The sequence below is a fragment of the Vicugna pacos genome, chromosome 32 (genome assembly GCF_048564905.1).
Source record: "Vicugna pacos chromosome 32, VicPac4, whole genome shotgun sequence".
NCBI lineage: Eukaryota > Metazoa > Chordata > Mammalia > Artiodactyla > Camelidae > Vicugna > Vicugna pacos.
The window spans coordinates 6,365,987-6,385,571 of record NC_133018.1 but is presented as its reverse complement, the minus strand read 5'-3'; the positions used below and the strand labels follow the sequence as shown (position 1 = coordinate 6,385,571).

The 19,585-nt window shown below is 45.7% G+C and overlaps 1 protein-coding gene across 3 annotated transcripts in view; it reads left to right on the top strand.

Annotated features, from left to right (window-relative positions):
* KREMEN1 (kringle containing transmembrane protein 1) overlaps positions 1–19,585 on the top strand; it is a 50,666-nt gene that overhangs the window by 12,092 nt on the left and 18,989 nt on the right. For all 3 annotated transcript variants that reach the window (XM_072953362.1, XM_015247356.3, XM_072953363.1), the window contains 2 exons: positions 5,028–5,190; positions 9,076–9,167. In XM_072953362.1, the coding sequence (XP_072809463.1) occupies positions 5,028–5,190; positions 9,076–9,167 (255 nt within the window). The remainder of the gene's footprint in view (positions 1–5,027; positions 5,191–9,075; positions 9,168–19,585) is intronic.

Genomic DNA, 19,585 nt, shown 5'->3' with positions numbered 1-19,585 from the left:
TATGCAAGAGCCTATGGAATTCGAGGGGTACATATCAAAGTTTAGAATATATGTGCCATCAAGTCAGTCTTTTCTTTATACCAACCTGTCTTAAATTCCAAGCATAAGGAACAATAATAGGTGTACAGCGAAAACTCCGGCTCGCTGTTCTTAGCGATGGCGGGTGGTGAGCTTTCACCCAGCTGGTCTTTGCCCTCAGATCTTACTAGCACAGGAATGACCTCCAGGCCTTCATGCAGTAGCAGGTCCTACAGAAAACGGCTGGTCTGCACAAAACCATTTGCTAAGAGAGTCTCACCTGAGGATTTGTATACCCTAATGTGATTCCGCTTATCTCAAGAGAATTTCAAAGAAATTAGCATCTCCAATTTTTAACAATACATGCCATACACCATACTTGGGAGGATTTTGGTGATGGAGAAGAAGATAAGGAATCACCAGCTTAGAAAGCTAGAATTAATCCTGAGTGCTTTGATGCCAGCCTCGGAAATTTTTATTAAGGAATTTTTCTGCTGTATTTGCTGAATTTTTGTCAGGCTTGTGTCTTACCTTAAGGGCTGTTTTTATTCAATTTCCAAGATGAAAGATTTGGAATCTTCTGATGGCGAGGTAGGGTCCAACAGATGAATGGCATGGGTTCCAGCTAGAGGAGACAGGGAGGAGATAAAGCAGCACTTCTCACAGTTCATCATTCCTTCCTTCTCTGAACACCTTCTCTCTTGACTTCCGAGACCCACACACTTTCTTAATTCTTCTGCCACCTCCCAGGCCGCGCTTTCCCAGTCATCACCGCTGGGCCCTCGTCTTCCCAAGCCTGAAATGTGGCAGGGCCCCGGGGCCAGCCCCAGATGTTGTCTCTCTCCACACGCAGTAACCCTGTTCTCTCTGCACACAAGTGCCGTTGCCCCCACACTTCTCCGTCTCGCTTTGGCTGCTTTCCTCAACTCCAGGCTCACGTAGCCATCCACTTACTCTGTATCTCCACCCAATTTTCCTGTCCCAAACCAAACCCTTCATTCCACCCCAAGACACTCTGTCCCCCTTGGGTCCTCCCCATGGTAGTAAATGGCATCACTGCTCACCCAGCTGCTTAGGCCCACCTCCTCGGTGTCATACTGACTCTCTTTCTCTCGGACCCTGGATTCAGACCCCCAGCAAATGCTTTTGATTCTACCTTCAAAATGTATCCAGAATCCTGCTGCTTCTCCCTACCCTTTAGCTACCAGCCTGGCCCAGGCCATCGTCCTTTCTAGCTCATCCTTCTGCAGTGGTCACCTATCTGGCCTCCCTGCTGAATTCTTGGCTGTCTCTCTACAGCTCTCCTCCATCCAGCAGCTACAGTTCTACCAAAAGATAAGTCAGATCACGTCCTCTCGCTGCTCAAAGACCTCCAATGGCTTCTTCTCACACTTAGAACAAAAGCCACAATCTAGTGTATAAGACCCTCAGGACCTTACACGACCTGGGCAGGCCTGCCTCCACCTCCTCTTCATTTCCTACCCACCACCCACCCCGGCCCTGCATACTCACCCCACTTCAGTCACATCAGAGGAGTTGCCTTATAGTTCCCCAAGCCCCCCAGCACAGCGCTGCTGGCGGGGTGTGCGTCAGCCGTGCCCTCTGCCCCAGCTCTCTTCCCATGTCATTTATGTCTGTGTCTCCCTTCCTCCACATCTCTGCGCAGATGTCTCCTCCCCTCCGGGCCTTTCCTGCCCCACCTCCTCACAAGAGGACCCCCACCATTCGATCTCCGTCCCCTTACGCCGTTTTCCCTGGTAGCACTTCTTGCTGTCTAATGTTAATTTTGATTGGTTTATTATGAGCGTGAACCCCCTGTTAGCATGTGAGCTCTGTGAACGCAGAGTGTTCACCACTGCAGTCCCAGTGCTGTGGACAGTGCTGGACACATAGTAAGAATTGAATAAATATTTGTTGAATGAATTAATGAATAATATCCTAGACATTCAGTCTGTCACCTTTGCTCATTCTCTTTCACTGAATATATACATATGCAGCCAGCCGTGTAATAGTTTATTTTTTTATTGGTCTAAGCCCCTCCTTACTTATCTAGCCAGAGCATATATCAGTTTCATAGCAGTGGGAAACAGGGGAGGCAGGGGTCCTCATTACCTAGTATACACCCCCATATTCTGATGAAATCAATATGCACATGTGACTTCAATCCAGAATGCTCAGGTTTGTTTTTCTTGCCTTTTCCCCGCAATTGACATGGGCAAGTCTATTAAAAAAAAAAAAAGTTGTAAAATCCGGTACACTGACTCAGTTTCCCTAGTCTAGCTGAGAACAAGACTGGGTCTGGGAGAAACAGACTAAAGCAAACAAGCCTGCTCTTTCTGGAACTTTCCCTCTCTCAGATGCCACCTTATCCCATTCATGAGGACTGGCACTTGCGTGGATGGCTGCCACATTATGTCGTGTTACAAACCAAGTCATCTGAGCCTCTGGAAACACTGGCCACACCACCCTGCAGGTTCCTGTCTGTAGCTAAGGCTTTCCATTGGTTGGCCTGCGCTTCTCACCCCAAGCCACTCTTCAACCACTTTTGATAGGAGAAAAGGATGTATTAACACATAGCAATGAAAATTCGAGCAATTGGCGAAGACTGACTTGATGTTCCCAGAATCATCACCTGGGCAACTTATTTAGAAATAGAGGTTCCCAGGTCCCAGGCTAACCCTGGGGTTGGATGGGGCTCTGGTATGGTACACGCGTGCGTGCGCGCGCGCATACACACACACGCACGGTCCGTCCTCCTTTTTCTCTCTCTCTCTCTAGCAGATTGTATGTATTCCTAGTGGTAATAAGTGCTATGAAGCAAACAAATGAAGGACATAAAAAGAGGAGTGGAGATGGGTGGTGGGGAAGGGTTTTTGGAGGAGGTACTGTTGAGTCTGTGATGGGAGGTATTAGGGGAAGAACTCGGGCAGGAAATAGCATGGTGTGTTTACAGAATTAAAAGCAGAACAGTATGGCTGGAGCACAGCAAGTGATTAGGGGAAGAGCTCAGGTGCGGTGGAGGGAGGGCCTGGGCCACATCATAGGGGCTTTGCAGACAAGGATGAAGGCTCTGGGTTTTCTCGCCAGTGCTTACGCTTTCCTGGGAACTTGGAGCCCGATGTGGAGGGTGGGTTGCAGGAGCACAAAAGTGGAAGCTGTGAGACCTGAACAAGACTGTATTGTCCTCTGATGGTGAATGGGACCAACATGGCAGCACCCAAGGTGGAGAGCAAAGGGCGCTTTCAGGGAACATATCTTAAGAAAGTCAACTGGACTTGCTGATAAGCAGCAAGGGGGTGAAGAAGAGTGTGGGGAAAGCAAGGATGATGCCAAGGGGGTTCTGTCGGAGGCAGTATAGGGTGTGATTGAGTGCCCCAGTCATCTTATCAGTAAAATGGGGAGTATTAAGGGACCTCCCCACTGGGTTGGCGGTGAGTTGATATTTGTAAAGCACTTAGAACAGAGCGCAACACTAATGCACTATGGAAGCATTAGTGGTGATGCAGATGGTGGTGATTCGTCCAGGGTCACATAGCTGGTCAGCAGCAGGTCCAAGATGAGAAGCTGGGGTTTAGCCTCCTGGTTCAGTGTATTTTATGCTATACTGAGTTGCCTCCTTCAATTACCTTTGAGCTTTTTTATTTGTGCAGACTCTTGGTGGAGGGCTTGGTCGACTTGGGACATGATGAGTTGTACTGATCGTAACATAATGATGAATGTCACACCAAACACAATAAATTACCGGGGTGTCATGTGCAGCCGGGGATTCCAGGTTACTGGGGCTGCCCCTAAAACCATGCTATTCTAGACAAAACACAGGGCCTAGAGAGTGGGAGAAACGGGGTGCAGGAAGAGAGATGGTCTGTGGACAAATTTTAAATATTGAAAGAAGTATCTTCCAGGATATAGATGTGCTGTGTTGTGCACATGCTTAGGGTGGGGGAGGCACACGGACTGCAGCAAGAGACAGCACTGAGAGTCCTTCACACCGGAAGTTATAGGTCAGCACATGCCAGGGGAAGGAAAGAAACAAAGCTGAGAATGTCAGTGTAACTCCCCCAGATTGTCAGGTTCCTAGTGATACATCTTAAAGAAGTGTTTGAAGTGCTTCTATCTGTCAGTTCCAACTAAGCTAATTTTTAAAAATTGCTCTTTGTACCGTGCCTTTCTCATGAACCTCTGTGAATTTAATGTGTGCAATATGTGTGGGGAAGTCCTGGCAGCCTCAGTTCCCATCCCCCGAAAGTCCGAGAGGCAGATTCTAGACACACATTGTTGCACCTGCAAGGATTTTGTCATTTTATGAAATGGACCCGAGACCACGTTGAATGTGCCCTGTGGGAAGGAATTTCAAAAAAGAAGCAAGAGAAGATGCCAATTCAGCCCCTGCTCCCTCCTGTTGACTGCTTTGTGGCACCTCTATCTCAAACAGCATGGGGAGGACTGTTCTTCATTACTAGGGAATGTGAGTCATTCCCAGACTTGTGTGATTGGGATTCCAAAGCATTGCTGTATCCGATGGTCTTATTAAATCCAAGTGTCTGTGTAGCCTTTCAGACTGTAGGGGAGAGCTCAGTTACAGCCCGTGCCCTGGTTCTAGTTACCGCACAGAGATGCTGGCGAGAGCAGTGACCCCCTCCGAGGACCCAGAGTTCCTCATGGATGGCTGTTACCAACTGTTCCCTGATTTGGGGGTTTCCTGGTTCACTTCATGGGCTTCAGTACATTTCAGCTCCCTGTTTATATCTTAGTTGGGATCTGTATACTTGAGGCGAAACTGTTCTAGTGTTTACAGGCAAGCGAGTGGCAGGATGAGCCTAGCATTCGGAGGGTACCTCGTTTCTGGTTCACTTAGCCCTAGTGATATTAAATTCACTGTGTCCAGGGTCTTGCAGGACGCTATCCATTTCTAGCTTGGTCCAAGCAAAACAAATAAAACATGAAGCAGAGAGGGAGGAAGCTATAGATGTTGCCAGAAAATTAGTTTGCTCTGTCTTTCTTTCTCCTAGAATGTTTCACAGCCAATGGTGCAGATTACAGGGGAACGCAGAACTGGACGGCACTGCAAGGCGGAAAGCCATGTCTGTTCTGGAACGAGACTTTCCAGCACCCATACAACACTCTGAAGTACCCCAACGGGGAGGGGGGCCTGGGCGAGCATAACTACTGCAGGTAAGATGGGGCTCCACAGAACTTAAAAAAACAACAGATCTCTGGCTCCCTCTTCCAACTTCTTCCAGCCTTGCTCACAACTAGGGAAAGCTTTGTCTTCTTTTGCCCAACCCAGAAGGCCTTTCTTGTTACTATTTTAAAAATCTTTCTCCCAAAACTGTGCACACACACACACAGTACCACTCTTTTCAACTTGGGTCACTTTGATACTGGTTTTCAGAGCTCTGCTTTTCTGTCTGGTCACTTACGTGTCTTCTCTTTGGGAGAGTTTTTCTTAGTTGGCCAGACAGCAGAGCCTCTTAAGCTGCTGTGAATGTAGTGGACAAGCAGATCACCACCTGGGGCCCAAACCTTCCTCTGCTTCTATCCTGCCAGCCTGGGATCATCTTGCTCTGGGAGTGATTGTAGCCATTAGATTTGTGCTGTTTCCTTCCTTTCAGTTGACTAAGGTGTTTCTCTGCTCTTTCACCTCCTGTCTGACTCTCGCAGGGGCTGAGATCCCTGAGGCTTCCAGTGTGTACTTGTGATTTTCTGGGGAGATGATTCATGGCTTTGATCAGATTCTCAAAGTTGTCAGTGATCCAGAACGAGTTAATCATCACTGGTCGGTAGGGACCAGAGCACCTTGATTATAGCTGCGTTTTAGCTGTTTACACCCAGGATCCTGGTAATGTGACTCATGGTTCAGCAATGTGTTGGATTTAATTATTATTAGGACAGGTGTGGAGGCAGCCTCTTGAGCCACGGGAACGGGGGACACGATGGCTGAGCTACTCTTTGAGTTACACTTCTACCAGAGTGTCGGAATCTCAACCATGGCACTGTTGACCCAGCTGAGCCAACACATTTATACCTGCATGGCATGGGCCTCAGTGTATACGTATTGCCCTCCCTCCATGCCTTGGCTAACACTCCAGGACCCTTGTGGTTATCTTGAAGTCTGGAGGCCTGCAGTCCACGTTGTCTTTATCCCTGTGCCCTCCGCTCTTTTATTCCCCTCGGTTCTGATTCTACCAGGTGGCCATTCCCCCGTAGTTGCTATTGTGTTATTTTTCAGTTTGTTATTTGATTATTATGTTTTATGTGTTACCTTTTATTATTTGTTTGTTATAAAAGTATTGGAAAATTTTCTCCACAAAATTCTAAAACACTGTAGACATGTAAATTGTTCAAATAAAGTCCCCAGTTTACTCTTTCCTCCTAAATCCTCTCCAACAAGCCCCATGTCCCAGAGGTAGCCATTTGTAAACATGCTACTTCACATTTTGCTGTCTTTTGTATTTTATTGTTAAAATTACATGTGCTCGTTAAATAATTCTTTTACATTTTATTTTCAACGTTATACATGTTTGTTAATTTTTATTGTTTTCTTTTCTTTTTTTTTTAAGGGGAGTTGGTAATTAGGTTTATTCATTTATTTATTTTTAGAGGATTTTAGAGGTCCTGGGAATTGAACCCAGGACCTCGTGCATGCTAAGCATGCACTCTACCACTTGAGCTATACCCTCCCCCCAATGTTTGTTAATTTTTTTCTTGCATAGTTGAAAAAATTAACCCCACTCCACTTCTGGTCTATTTCCTTCCCCTAGTTTTCCTATTCAAAGGAATAGTTGAGTTGGGGTAGGAAGAGTATTTAGGAAGAGTAACCAGCGCTTGTTTTTTGTTTTTACATAGTTACTTCTTGTTCTAAACTGTTTCTTGGTATTAGGCTGTTGGTTTATTCTGTTATTCTGTCACCTTCTATCAAGCAAGTATTTTCAGCAGTGCTTCTGTTTTTAAGTCTGACTTTGAAGTAAATTTTAAATTTCCAATGATGTTTAATTTATATGAAGAAAAAATCTTCCCTTGTAGAGTAGCACTCACTTTTACCCTTAAGGCCCCCAGAAATGCAGCAGTAAATATCCATTAAGAAAACTTTGAGAGCCAGGGAGGACTGCCTTCCTCCTGAGCCTTGGCCGGCTGCAGCCCTCTCCTTTGATTTGATGGAATGTACCAGACCTGAACTACCAGTTTATCCTTCAAAAAAAAAGGGATACTGAAATCGTCGATCATTACCACATCAGAGAGTCTGGGCCTTTTGTCTTAGCACTGCAGCGGAGTCAAAAGTGAATTCACTTGTTCTTTATAAGCTATTCCAACGCTTTTTCCAAATGGTTTTGACATTGATAATAAACAGTTGTTTTCTAAGGCCTTTACCAAATACTACATCAAAGCCAAACACTGAATAGAGCAGGGAAAATGACAGTGAAATACTGTTTAAAGAAGGGCTTTGTACAAGTTCTCCTACTTTGATTTCTCAGCTGACATCCGACACCACGTTTGTCTTGTGCGATGTTTCCAGGCCCGTCCCAGTCTAGATGTCTGCGAGACAGCGAGTGATGGGAATGCACTTCCCTGGGCTTGAGGCAGGGGAGACAGAGAGGCTGGGACGAGCAGAGTTGGCGCTGGCACCTGCCTTTGGGCACAAAAAATAAAAGGACCCTTTGTGCTTCACAGTAGCTTATCTTCTGAGCTACACAATAGGCTGCTCCCTCCCAGGCCTGATAGGGGTTGCTCCCGAGCTCCGCTGTAGGGTCTTTATGCCCATTTCCGGCCTAACCAGAGTGTCAGGTTTCCAGTGTCCTGACTCAAAATAAAGGGAGCTCGGGAAGCAGTGACGAGAGGCGAGGCTTTCCTGTGTGTCCTGTAACCCCTGCCGTTTTTTTGGTCTGTTTCAGCAGCTCTGCCCATTTTTGTCATGGCGTCTCTGAGTTGAAAAGACCTTAAAGGTGTTTATTCCAAGCCACTCATTTAGAAATGTGAAATGAGCCTTTTACAATTATTATTGCCATGTCAGAAGCTGGTACCAGGATTTACAAGACTATGTTCTGGCGGAAACTCATTGGCATTGTTTTCTTCAGAATTCTCTAAGAAGTTAGCATTTTGAGGTGAGAATAGGACCCATTTCTATCCAGCGTGGGTTGATCAGCCTGATCCTGGTGAAAGCTTGTCGGCGGAGTCTAGATGATGTAAATTTTATTTTATGGTTTCAAAACTGCACAATCAGTGTTCATTTGTAGATGAAATAAAAAATAAAGAGAATCGGAAAAGAAAAGAAAAAAACTTAGAATTACCAATAGCCGCATCATCCAGCAATAAATACTTTAAAGGGTTTGGTATATATCCTTCCCTAAATACACCTTTTCAGAAATGAGATTGTGTCATCCATCATGTTTTAGGACTGCCTTTAAAAAAAAAACCTAACAAGACATCGTGACTATCTCTCCATATTAATAAACGTGTCTCCACACCACATTTTTACTAGCTGCCGAGCATATCCTTATATGGACATAACGTGTTTATTTAACCAATCCTTAATTGTTATTTCTAACTTTTTCACACTATAAAGATGCTGTGGTGAACCTCTTTGTATGTAAAGATTTCCTTGGAATATAGCACTGAAGGAGAAATTGCCGAGGAAAGGGAGTTTGTGTATTTTCAGGGCCTTTGACCCTCATGACCATTTGCTCCTGCTCCGTTCACATCTTTATCCACAGTCGCGAGAGCGCCTGCTCTCCCCCAGCCGTGGAGTCACGGGTGCCGGTGCTGTTTGGCACCGTGCGTTCAGTGCTCAGTTGTCCTGGTTACACTCTTGTGAGTTTGTGTAAACATCCCTCACCTTTGCTCACTCCCTGCCCCCCACCTCTGAAGTGTCTGTCAGACACTTTGCTCTCATGGTATCGCCTTTGTTTTCTTCTTCGTAAGAGGTGGCATTGAGATACCTACGAATTATTAGAAATAACACAGAAGCTGAAGTGGTTTTTGTTTTCCTTTTTTTGTTAAAGCCGAAAAGCAGTGACTTAAAACAATGGGAATGTTACAGGGTGTGTCCTTTTCCCTCCACAGAAACCCAGACGGAGATGTGAGCCCCTGGTGCTACGTGGCGGAGCACGAGGACGGTGTCTACTGGAAATACTGTGAGATTCCCGCTTGCCAGAGTAAGCCTCTGACGCACCGTCTGGAGGTTTCAGGACCCTGGGTGCTAAGAGTGCAGAGTGGAAGGCGGTCGCCAGAGGGCAGGTAGTTCAGGCAGGTGGATTTCCTGGAGCAGATGGAAGGAGAAGCCACCTGGGCTGAGGCTTTTCACTTCTCTTGTTGAGGCTTTTCAGAAACTGCTTGGTTCCCAGAGGACCCCAGTCCCTTGACGGATAAACACAACCAGAATTTCTGCTGCTACTTAATTTCCTCATGCTGAGTCTTTCAGGGCTAGAGATGACAACAGCCCAGGAGCAGTCCAGAAAAAAAAAAAAGGACCTTGCACTTCTGAGAATTAATTTTTTAGAATGAATGAAGAGCCCTTTATAGACAGTAAAACTAAGTTATTGACACTGCTTATTGTTTAGATTTGACGTGCTGTGTCCCCCGAAAAATGGCATTCGGTAAATGTCTAATTAGGTCCCCTCCAAAGCCAATGTGATAATCCCTTTCCTCACGTTGGCATAAAGATGTTCTATTGTTGTTTTATGATAACTCACAAAACTTGTCACTCTCTACTACCAAAAAAACTTGTCACTCTCTACTACCAGAAAACCCAGTTTCTCCAGCCTTTTAGCTCAAGACCTGTTTTCTAAGTGGTTCATTCATTCATTTATGTATTCATTGTTTCTCGTATGCAAGCTGCAAAGGCAGAAAGATACCCCGACCCTCAGGGAATATGTGATGTGGCAGGGAATCTTAAGAAGATACTTCCAAACAGGTGGAAAATGCTGGGGGAAGATTTAAAGCAAAGAAACCAAAACCAAATGAGGTACTGGAAGGAGTTCACTAACATGGTGTTTAAAATATCCTGTTAAATATGCCAAAGGAACAAGGTTTCTCGGTTTCCAAAGCTGAAGAAAAGGACGGCTTGTTCATAACAATTTCACCTGTTTTTTTTTTCTTTATTTAAACCTACTCCTTGCCCTGGCTAGCTCTCTCACTCCTCAGGTCGGGAGGCTGCGTACAGAGAGGGTACGGGGGTTCACGTGGGACCTGGGACCCTCTCACTCATGCCCACGACAGTGGTCTCAGTTCTGATGCCTCAAGGGGACAGCCCACCCCCTGAACCAGTGCTCATTTTCCCTGAACCAAACTTCCACACGTCACCACTGCCTGGCAGTCAGGCCCTCACTTCCCTGTCCTTCCAACCCAGCATGCCTTGATTCAGCCCCCCAAACTGAGAAAACAGTAAAGACCAGAAGCGTGAGCGTTTGCCCAGTCTGCTTAATCAAAAGTTTTAAAATGAAAAACATCTCATTTGGCTCCAGTTATGTAAAGAGGAAAGGGGCAGGGGGAGAGGAAAGCAGATTTTCCTCGGTCCATTTGTTCTACACAAAGATAGTCTTTTAGCACCAGCCTGTCATTCTCTCAGGAATGGCAAAGAGGGCATTTCAATCTGGGCTATTCTGTTTGGAAAGATAATCCTCAACTTGCATTTATAAAATATAATTTGGGCCAACAGGAGCAGACTCATGTGGTCACTGAGGCTATGTTCCAGAAGAGGATTATAGCAAAACAGTATCAACCATCTAGTTCTCCTCTAATTTGTGATATTTGTCAGATGTTCCTCACTATTCCAAAAAAGAAAGGTTAAATACCATTTCTTTTTCTTAAGGTGCTTTGGTGACCCTCTCAAAGCTTCTAAAGCCAGCCTTGAAATCGGTCGGGTAGGGAGACAGGCAGAAGTTGGGGCTGAGAACTGGGGAGTCCCTGGTTTGGGGATGTGGGCGGTGGGGACAGTGTCTGGCTTTGGTTCTGTTCACCCCGTGGGCACCAGGGTTGCCCACCAAGCCAGGCCTGAGACCTTGAGTCTGGAAGAACATCACACTTCTAACGTGTCTGATTAACATCGTTGAGAAAACCTCCTGTGTGTGCTGTTTGCAGCAAAAGGCCTTAGTGATTGCCTGGTTGACTCAACAGAGATGTAGGCTGCCTATTTTAGGCAGTTTTGCCCTATTTCTGGATGTGGAGACATAATTTTCATGAATAATACTATCCCTCTGTGTGAAGCCCACTATTCATGATTAGCATTGAACTTGTCACACAGGAAAAGGCCTGTGACACGATCAGATTCCTGGAAAGTTCATATCTGAATATAACAAACCCAGCAGGAGCCCAGGGGGATGAGTGTTCAGGGACGGAGCAGAGGGTGGCTGAATGGGGGGCCATTGTGTGGAGGCCGGAAGCCCTGCCCCTCGGTGCGTGACGTCGACAGCTAAAATGAGCAGGAGGCAGAGGCAAAGTCTGGCCCAAAAGGGGGCAAAGAGGAATCTGAACTGTGCTCTTGACCTGTGGAGCATGGATCAGAACTTACTGTTAAAAGGAGAACAGCTCCGAGGTAATTGGATTTGCTCTTCAAACTGCTTCTGCCCGTGTTTCTCAGAAAATCCATTGTTACTGCAGACAGAAGAAATGCAGTTTTAAAAGGAAATTTCAACATCATCGAGTGTACCATCTCTCTATATCCCACCTTCTAAATTTCTAAGTCCTGCTGGTCTGGCTACTGAGGGGGAGGTCATTCTGCCTAATGTCCGCGCTTTGCACATCTGTCTCTTGTTAAATAGTCATCCTCACCCTGCAATTCCTGTTTCCTTCATGGCTTTTGTGGGGACCTCAGCATGGCTTTTGCTTTTCTCTCTTTTACGTATAGGTTCTTTATAAAGTTTTGTACAGTTTTTGAAAGTAAATTATCTATTTGAGGGCGGGGAGCAGAACCTGCAAATGGCATTTAAAGGCAAATTTAATTTTCTTCACATAGCTAGCTGATTCGGGCCTGAGGCTACACGCATGAGAAATTTATCTTCTCAGCTCTGAGAGCTATTTTTGGCTTGCTAATAAACATTCACCTTATTTCTACAAACCTGACTATAAAAATTCACCTTTGAAATAGGGAAATTTGAATGCAGACTGAGCATTCGATTATGTTAAGGAATCACTGTTAACTTTATTAGGTGCAGTAATGGCATGGTAGTTTTACATATATATTAAGTCCTTTTAAATTAGATACATGTTGAAGTATTTGTGGTGGAAATTATACCATCTTTGGGATTTGTTTTAAAATGATCTGGCTTTCCAAAGAGTGAGTGGGTGGGGGGTGAGGGAAATAAATGGAGTGAGAATGGTTTAAAAAAAGGGAATATTTGTTGATAACAGGTGAGGGGCTCCTATTCTCTCCTACTTTTGTGTATGTTTGAAAGCTTCAATTATAAAAAATAATTTTCATAATATTTTTAAAAAGTTATAAGGTTTTAAAAATTAAGAAGTGAAGGCATAAGTACAACATTCAAAGTATCTAGATTCAAATGTGTAACATGACTAACCTAAACTGCAGTACCTTTAAACATAGCTCGCAGGTATTTGAGTTAGTTATTAACGTTAGTTGTTAAACTTATTAAAACTATTGGTTATTTAAAGTCATTAAAACTATTAGTTATTAAAGTTAAAGTCAGTTATTTAAAATTAGTTATTAATGTTTAAAATCACAGGGACTTTAGAAGTTATTAGCTGCAACACATGACATTATTTAAGCTCTAACCACATGCCAGACCTTGTACCAAGTCGGGGATACAAGGGTGGTGCTGTCTGCAGCCTGTGGGAAGGGGGCGCCCCGAGGGTAGGACTGAAGACAGACACGTGAACAGATAAGCTTATGCAAGATGCTCTGCAGTAAGTGAGATGAGCAGGGGTTGGGAGCCCTGAAGAGGAGCGTCTGCCTGGGCATGGTGGGAGGCAGGGCTGCTGTTTGTCAGAGGGCTTCTGGAAGAAGTAGGGCCTTAGTGTGGGTCTTCTCCAAGTTTAAGGTGCATACCATCACCAGGGATCTTATTAAAACGCAGATTTTGAGGGGGAGGGTATAGCTCTAGTGGTAGAGCCCATGCTTAGCGTACACGAGGTCCTGGGTTCAGTCCCCAGTATCGCCTCTAAAAATAAATAAATAAGTAAACCTAACCCCCCCCATTAAAATAAATAAAAATTTTAAAAAATTTTAAATAGATAAATAAAATGCATGTTTTGATTCAGTAGTTCTGGGACAGACCTGAGACTGCATTTCTAACAGGCCCCTGGGATGCTAGAGCTTCAGGATAACACTTTAAGTAGCCAGGTTCTAGAGGTCAGGGTTGGGGCAGAGTAGGGAGGACACTGGGGGCAGAGGGGAGAGTTTGCACGCGTGCATGCACGCGCGCTCACACGGACACACACACACACACACACACACACACACACAAATTCCCAAGCAAAGTCAGTGTTGCTGAGACATCAGATTTAAGAAGGAAGGGCAGGAGGTGAGGTCCAAGAAGAATCAGATGGGGCCAGATAATGGCAGTCTTGTGTTTGGGGTCCAGAACTTGGCCTGGGAGCTGGTGATGAGGCTGAGGTGGGTGTGGGGTGTCTGAAAGAAGCATTTCTCCACCACGTCTTAAGCCTCTCCCTGTGTTACGGAATGGAATGAGGTTTCTTCCTCCTAATCCGTGAGATGGTCTCCAGCGACTGTATCATCCTCGCAGACTAGCCCTAAGAGGAACCAGCTCTGGCAACCCTGCCGTACGGGACCTCCAGCCGGTGACCTCCCTGGCTCAGGTTCCTTTTAATTGAATGACACCCTGACTTTGTTAAAACAGATTTGTTGTTCCTTACAGAAATGCAACCCCCAAAAAACAGGATTTGAAAGCTTCCAGTTGTGATCCCTGATAAGAATTTTTAAAGCTAAGTTCAGAGTTTGAGTAAAAAGCCAAGGGCACTTTGTCAAGGGGTGGTCACGGCAGTCTCTCAGTTACAGAAAATGTTTTATTCCTGTCAGCACTTTCTGCACTTTAATGTCAACCCTGATTTTTTTGTGTGTGTTTTAGCTTTTGTTTCAGTTATTGCTGAGTACTTAGCATGTAGAAAGCACTTATATTTCCTTTTTTTTGTTTAACATTCTAACAGGCCTGTGAAACAGGTGGTACGTGCCCTCCCTCCTGCCCGCCTTGGGCCGATGGGAAAGTGAAGCTGGAGTAGTTAAGGGTTTGATGAGGATTACCTTCTGAGCCTCTGAGCCGTTAGGATTTGAATCTAGGACTCCTAATGGCAAGACCAGAGCCCTTTCTGTCCAGTACTTGAGAACAGCCTCGTTCCCTTTATTTCATTAAAAACGGGGGGCCTTGGGATGGATCCAGGCTACTGTTGAGGTCATTCTTGAGAATTTTTGTTTGTGGGTTGTTTGGGAATTAGGGTCTGAAATTCTGATAGCATGCTGAGTTATTGGGATTGCCTTTTTCACGTTGTGGAAACCAAAGGATTAACTCAGTGGCGACAGAGGGTCTGCAGTTCAAGCTGTTGGCTCTAGGTCATTTTCTCTCCCTCTTTGAGTTTGGGAACTCCCAGGCCCCCGGAGTAAGCAGGCTGTGATGGCATCCAGGAAGCGTCTGTTGCACGGCAGGGGCAGAGGCAGAGCCGCCCTGCAGAATGCTGGGCCTGTCTCCGCGGGTGTTCCCGGCCCAGCTGTTCTCAGCCGGGAAGGGGGTCCCCAGAGTTGGACCCTTTGCTTGAAGCCCTGCATCAGCGACCTTGTCCAGGCCCCATGCTCTCTCCCAGCACCACGTTTCCATTGCCTGGGCTGAACTTCACCTTGAAAAAGACACATCTCTGCACGTCATTCATACTTTACATCCGAAACGAAACCTCAGACTTTAGCTGATAGCCAAAGCAATACTGAAGTGAACGTTAAAAATATAAATTATACAGACTCTTTTTTTTTTTTACCTTTTCTCTCTTTCCACTGTAATTACTTAACATTTTTGTCTAATTGAACTCTTTCAGACTGCCCAAATTAGCACAGTCAGAATCTTGTTTTTATTGTTTATTCTTGGGTTATGTGAGCAGTTTTGTTTTCCCAACTGGACTAAGCTGTTCAGATATCGTGCAGGGGTAGCTGTGGAATCTGTGACCGGGAGACTTCGGGTAGAAGGGAGCTCCAGGATTTCTCCGAGAGCTGTGTTTGCTTCGCAGGCACCCTCATTTTACTTGGACTGTATGTACGTTTATTTACGGAGGGGTGCTGATGGAATTTATGGGTGCTTCCCCCACTCCAGCCGTATATTTTAACACCCTTCCACAACATTTAGCATGGCGGAGGCCGTGACAGGTGCTCACCAAATATTCTTGCTGATGCGATGTCATAGCTCTTCCAACAAGAGAGACAACACAATTTAGTGGAAAGAATGTAGACTCCAGAGTCACACGGGCTTAGGCTGGAATCATTACTCACTTTATAGCTCATGGCAAAATGACTCTCCCTTGAGCCTTGGTTTCCTCATCTGTGCCTTCCAGGGTTATTTTGAAGATTAAATGAGTAAAATATGCATGACTGTAAGTCCAGGACCTAGCAAGTTGTAGGCATGAAAGGACCGGCAGGGATTGTGGGGGCCTGTGCTTTCCCTGAGGAATAGATCACTACTGGCATGTTCCTGTCAGCTAATTCCTAAACCTGCATTTTATTTCTGTCCATTCCTTCTCTATCTGATTGGCCCCAGGGGCTCCGGAGCGTGCCTCAGCTGCTGGGAAGCTGTCCCCCTGGGCTCCGATGTGGCACTTGCACTCAGGGAACACAGGAGGCCCTGCATTTGTTCTGACAGTGCAGATTTATGGTTCCAAATCTGGAGTATACTCAATTACTCTTTGTTTTTGGCAGTGGATATTATTTAATTTTTCATTTAAAAAATAGACTTTCTGAACCATGTGGACATTTTCCTCAGTGACAGCTATGTATACTGCAATTCCAAAATGTTCTAAAGCACACCAGTAACTTAAAAAGGGAAAATCGTTCAGATCAATAAGGATAATTTTACTGAAAATCTGTACTTGCTGTAAACACAGGAGAAAATTGGAGACCAGCCCACCAGTTATATAAATCAAGTTGAACTATGAGGTAGAGTGCTGTGAGTTTTTGAAGATGAGAGGGCTCAGTGAGGCTTGGGAAGTTGGAGGCTTCATCATAGAGAAAGGCCAGTGGGGCTGGACAGGGCACAGCAGGTCAGGGAACAGCCTGACGGAGACTTGGAAGGAGGACTCAGGGTTGCTGTGCACCTCAGTGGAAACCATGCCACCCGAGGAGAGGAGTGGACAGAGGGGAGCCAGTTTAGAACCTTGAAAGCCAGTGCTAAGATGAGGACTGACACGCTGGAAGCCCTCATTTAGGAAAATGAGCGCAGTGTCCACTTACAGGATGGTGGGGAGGAAGGAAATTTGGGGAGGAGAGGATGGGTGTCGATTTCTAAGTGCAGGGGATAAGGTGGTGGCGGCAGCAGTGGGATGATGCAGGAAGGGTTAAATCCAAGATGCACGCAGGGAGAAGGCAGAAGTTGATGACAAGTGGAATATATAAGGGGTGAAACAGCAGGAAGAGTGAAGGATGACTCTGTGGTTCTTTGCCTGGGATATTTGTGGTGTCCCTGAAAAAAAAGTTCAAGTCAACAAACTGAGCTCTTCTTCCCAGAGACACAGCTGCATCATTCCTCTCAAACTCAGACTGACCCGTTGTGGAGTAAGGTGTTTCAGTTGTCTGTTAGTGCATAACAAGCCACCCAAAACCCCGGTGGCTTAAAACAACAGCTTGTAATTTCTCCTGATTCTGTGGGTTGGCTGAGTTTCAGCTCGGCAGTGCTCCTCCTCCTCTAGTCGGGGCTCCTCCTCCTCTTGTTGGGGCTCAGTCAGGTGGCTGCATCCACATGGGGGCTCTGCTCGGGCGAGGACGTCCAAGACGGCCTCAGACCTCTACCTGGGCGACCTGTCTCTCCAGCACATGTTTAGACCGCTAGTGTGGTGGCTGGGTTCCAAGAGAGAGGAGGCAGCACCTGCCAGTCCTCTTAAGGAGTAAACACGGACGTCCACCACTTTCTATTACTGGTAAAAGCAAGTCACAGGTTGCCCAGATTCAAGAGGAGAGGAACTTGATTCCAAGTTTTAAAATGGGGAGTCACACACATGTATGAGGAGGAGAGAAATGGCTAGAGCCTCTTTTGGAGACTGTCTCTACCACATCATATCGCCGGAAATTAAGTTTCAGGGAAGGAACTCCCACAGGAAGAAGACTACCTCTGTGACACATCAGGGCCACACGGAGGTCAGGATCCCCAGGAACTCTTACTACCTTCCCCTAAAATTTCTTAGGGAAAGAAAAGGCTATGCTTATTTATTTGGGTGAGTCAATATGAGAGTCAGAGGCATGAGAATCAGAGTGACTGAAAATGAGAGTTGATGTTTAGAAATACAGTTATAGCGGTTGGGTGGGGCCATGTTATGAAAGGACTTGGACTAAGATGGTAGCTGTCAGATTTGGAACGGAAGTGGTAGGTGGACAGGCCCGGGTACAGTGTGCTCAGGGCCATCGGCTGAGGGTGTGGGATAATCCACACTTAAGCCACTGATGCTCTGAAGGGAGTATTTGAAATGACTGGTCCTCCAACAGGACACCAGCAGTATCATCTCATGTGTGCTTAGTCCTTGTTCCTGTGGAAGGAAGGATTCAGGCACCAGTGTGGAGCCCCTAAGGCAGAAGATGGTCTGTGCCACACAAGGTTAGATGACATTTAAAATAAGTAGAGTTGCTGTATCATATCCGCAGAATCAGATTTTATTTACAAGAAAAAGTAAAAGGAGTTCTGCAGAGCCGGAGAAGAGTTTTCTAAAACACAAGACAAGAGCTTTGCTTCTGTTTTCCTAAACAGATATCTCAGATTTGGTCAGAGCACTGGAATAGAAAACACACTAACCAGTCAGGACTTCTTATGCAAATTACCATCTGAAGATTTATATTCAGATGGAGCTTTTACCGTAATGGGCATGCTTTCTGTCTTTGTCAGGAATTGTTTGATTGCCAGGAGTAGAACTCACTCAAACTAACCTGAGCCAAAGAGATTTGTTGGAAGGACATTGGGAGTATATCATAGAACCCAATCCCTATGTCCCAAGAACCTGCGACAAAAAAGTACCCACTCTTGCCATCTTTCTCTGGAGCCACATGGTCTCCCATCTCTGCCCTTCTCTCGGCATGGCGTCCAGTCTTCTTCATCTTGCTGGACCAGCAGAAGCAACTCATTCATCAATTCATGTGGCCCGAGCATGGCAGGTTGCCTTAATCCCTATTTGAGAGAACCCTACAAATCCAATGTCTGCAATTCACTAACTGGAATCCTAGGAGAGAGATCCTGGTGGCCCCAGTGGGAGACCAGAGGGTGGGGTTCTTTGGCCTGTTCCCCACCAGCAGCAGTTGTGGGAGCAGATCCTCTGAGAAGGTGCCATGGGAGAAGGTGATTCTGAGAAAAGGGCTGTTGGCCATAGAGGCCCCCATGGCGGGGTGTGTAGCACCTTCACAGTGAGGCCACGGTTATACCCAAACTTAATGGTTGTTTAGGAAGCCTTCCAGGTTGCTTCCCAACAGTTCCTCATGGTGGTAAAAGAACAGTAGTTCCCGGATTAATCCCAGTGAAGGATCATCTTCCCTCAGCCTCCTCTGAAACTTTTATCTCTGTCAGGGACTCTGAACATCTGAAGAGAATGTTCGTAACTAACTGTCATGAGTGTTACAGCATCTACTGTGATAAACAAGGGGTCCACTTGTATTTTAAGATGATTTTTTAAAAATTGAAAGTGATGAAGCCTCTTTGGTAAGAGGAAAAATGCATGACCAAGCCACAGGACTTTAAAGTGGTCTTGAAAGTAAAAAGGAATTTGAGAACAAATATCCCTTTTCAAGTTGACTTTTCCTCCCTGCTTCTGGGAAGAGCTGGGGGTGTGACACAGTCTGGAAATCCACTCAGTTGACCAGTAATGCTTTTGAAGACTACAATGACGTGTCTTCTTTGGCGAAACTTCGAGCCACACTTTCCAGTGCAAGTCAGAGGGCAGTGACAGCCCTCAGAGATCGGCCTTGTGGTGCACAGAGCACTGAGGGACTAACACATTTGCAAATTCAGTCTTTAATCTCATGAAGTCATTTTCATTTAGCTCCCAGACTGGCCCTATAAGGAAAGGGGGGCCAGGGACACTAAGAAAAAAACCATGGAGTGAGGTTCTGCAACACTAGAGCTTACCTCTGCTCTCCACTTCCACCTCATGTTCTCTCCTCCTCAAGGACCTTAACTGTGCTGACCTGTGGTTTCTTCTCTGTCATCTCGGAAGAACATCACCTTCCCGCCTTCCTGAAAGGGCTGCGAGGTTCCTGTGAGATGCTCTCCTGGAAGGGCACTGTATCTAGCCAGATGTAAGAGATTCATATTTGAATATCTGGAATCGAGCCCGGTTTTCCAAGGTGGCTGCCTTTGATTTTTGTCTTTTCACTCAGTGCTGTTTTACTTTTCTGTTAACCGAGCAGGTTATTCTTGCTTTCATGGTACATGAT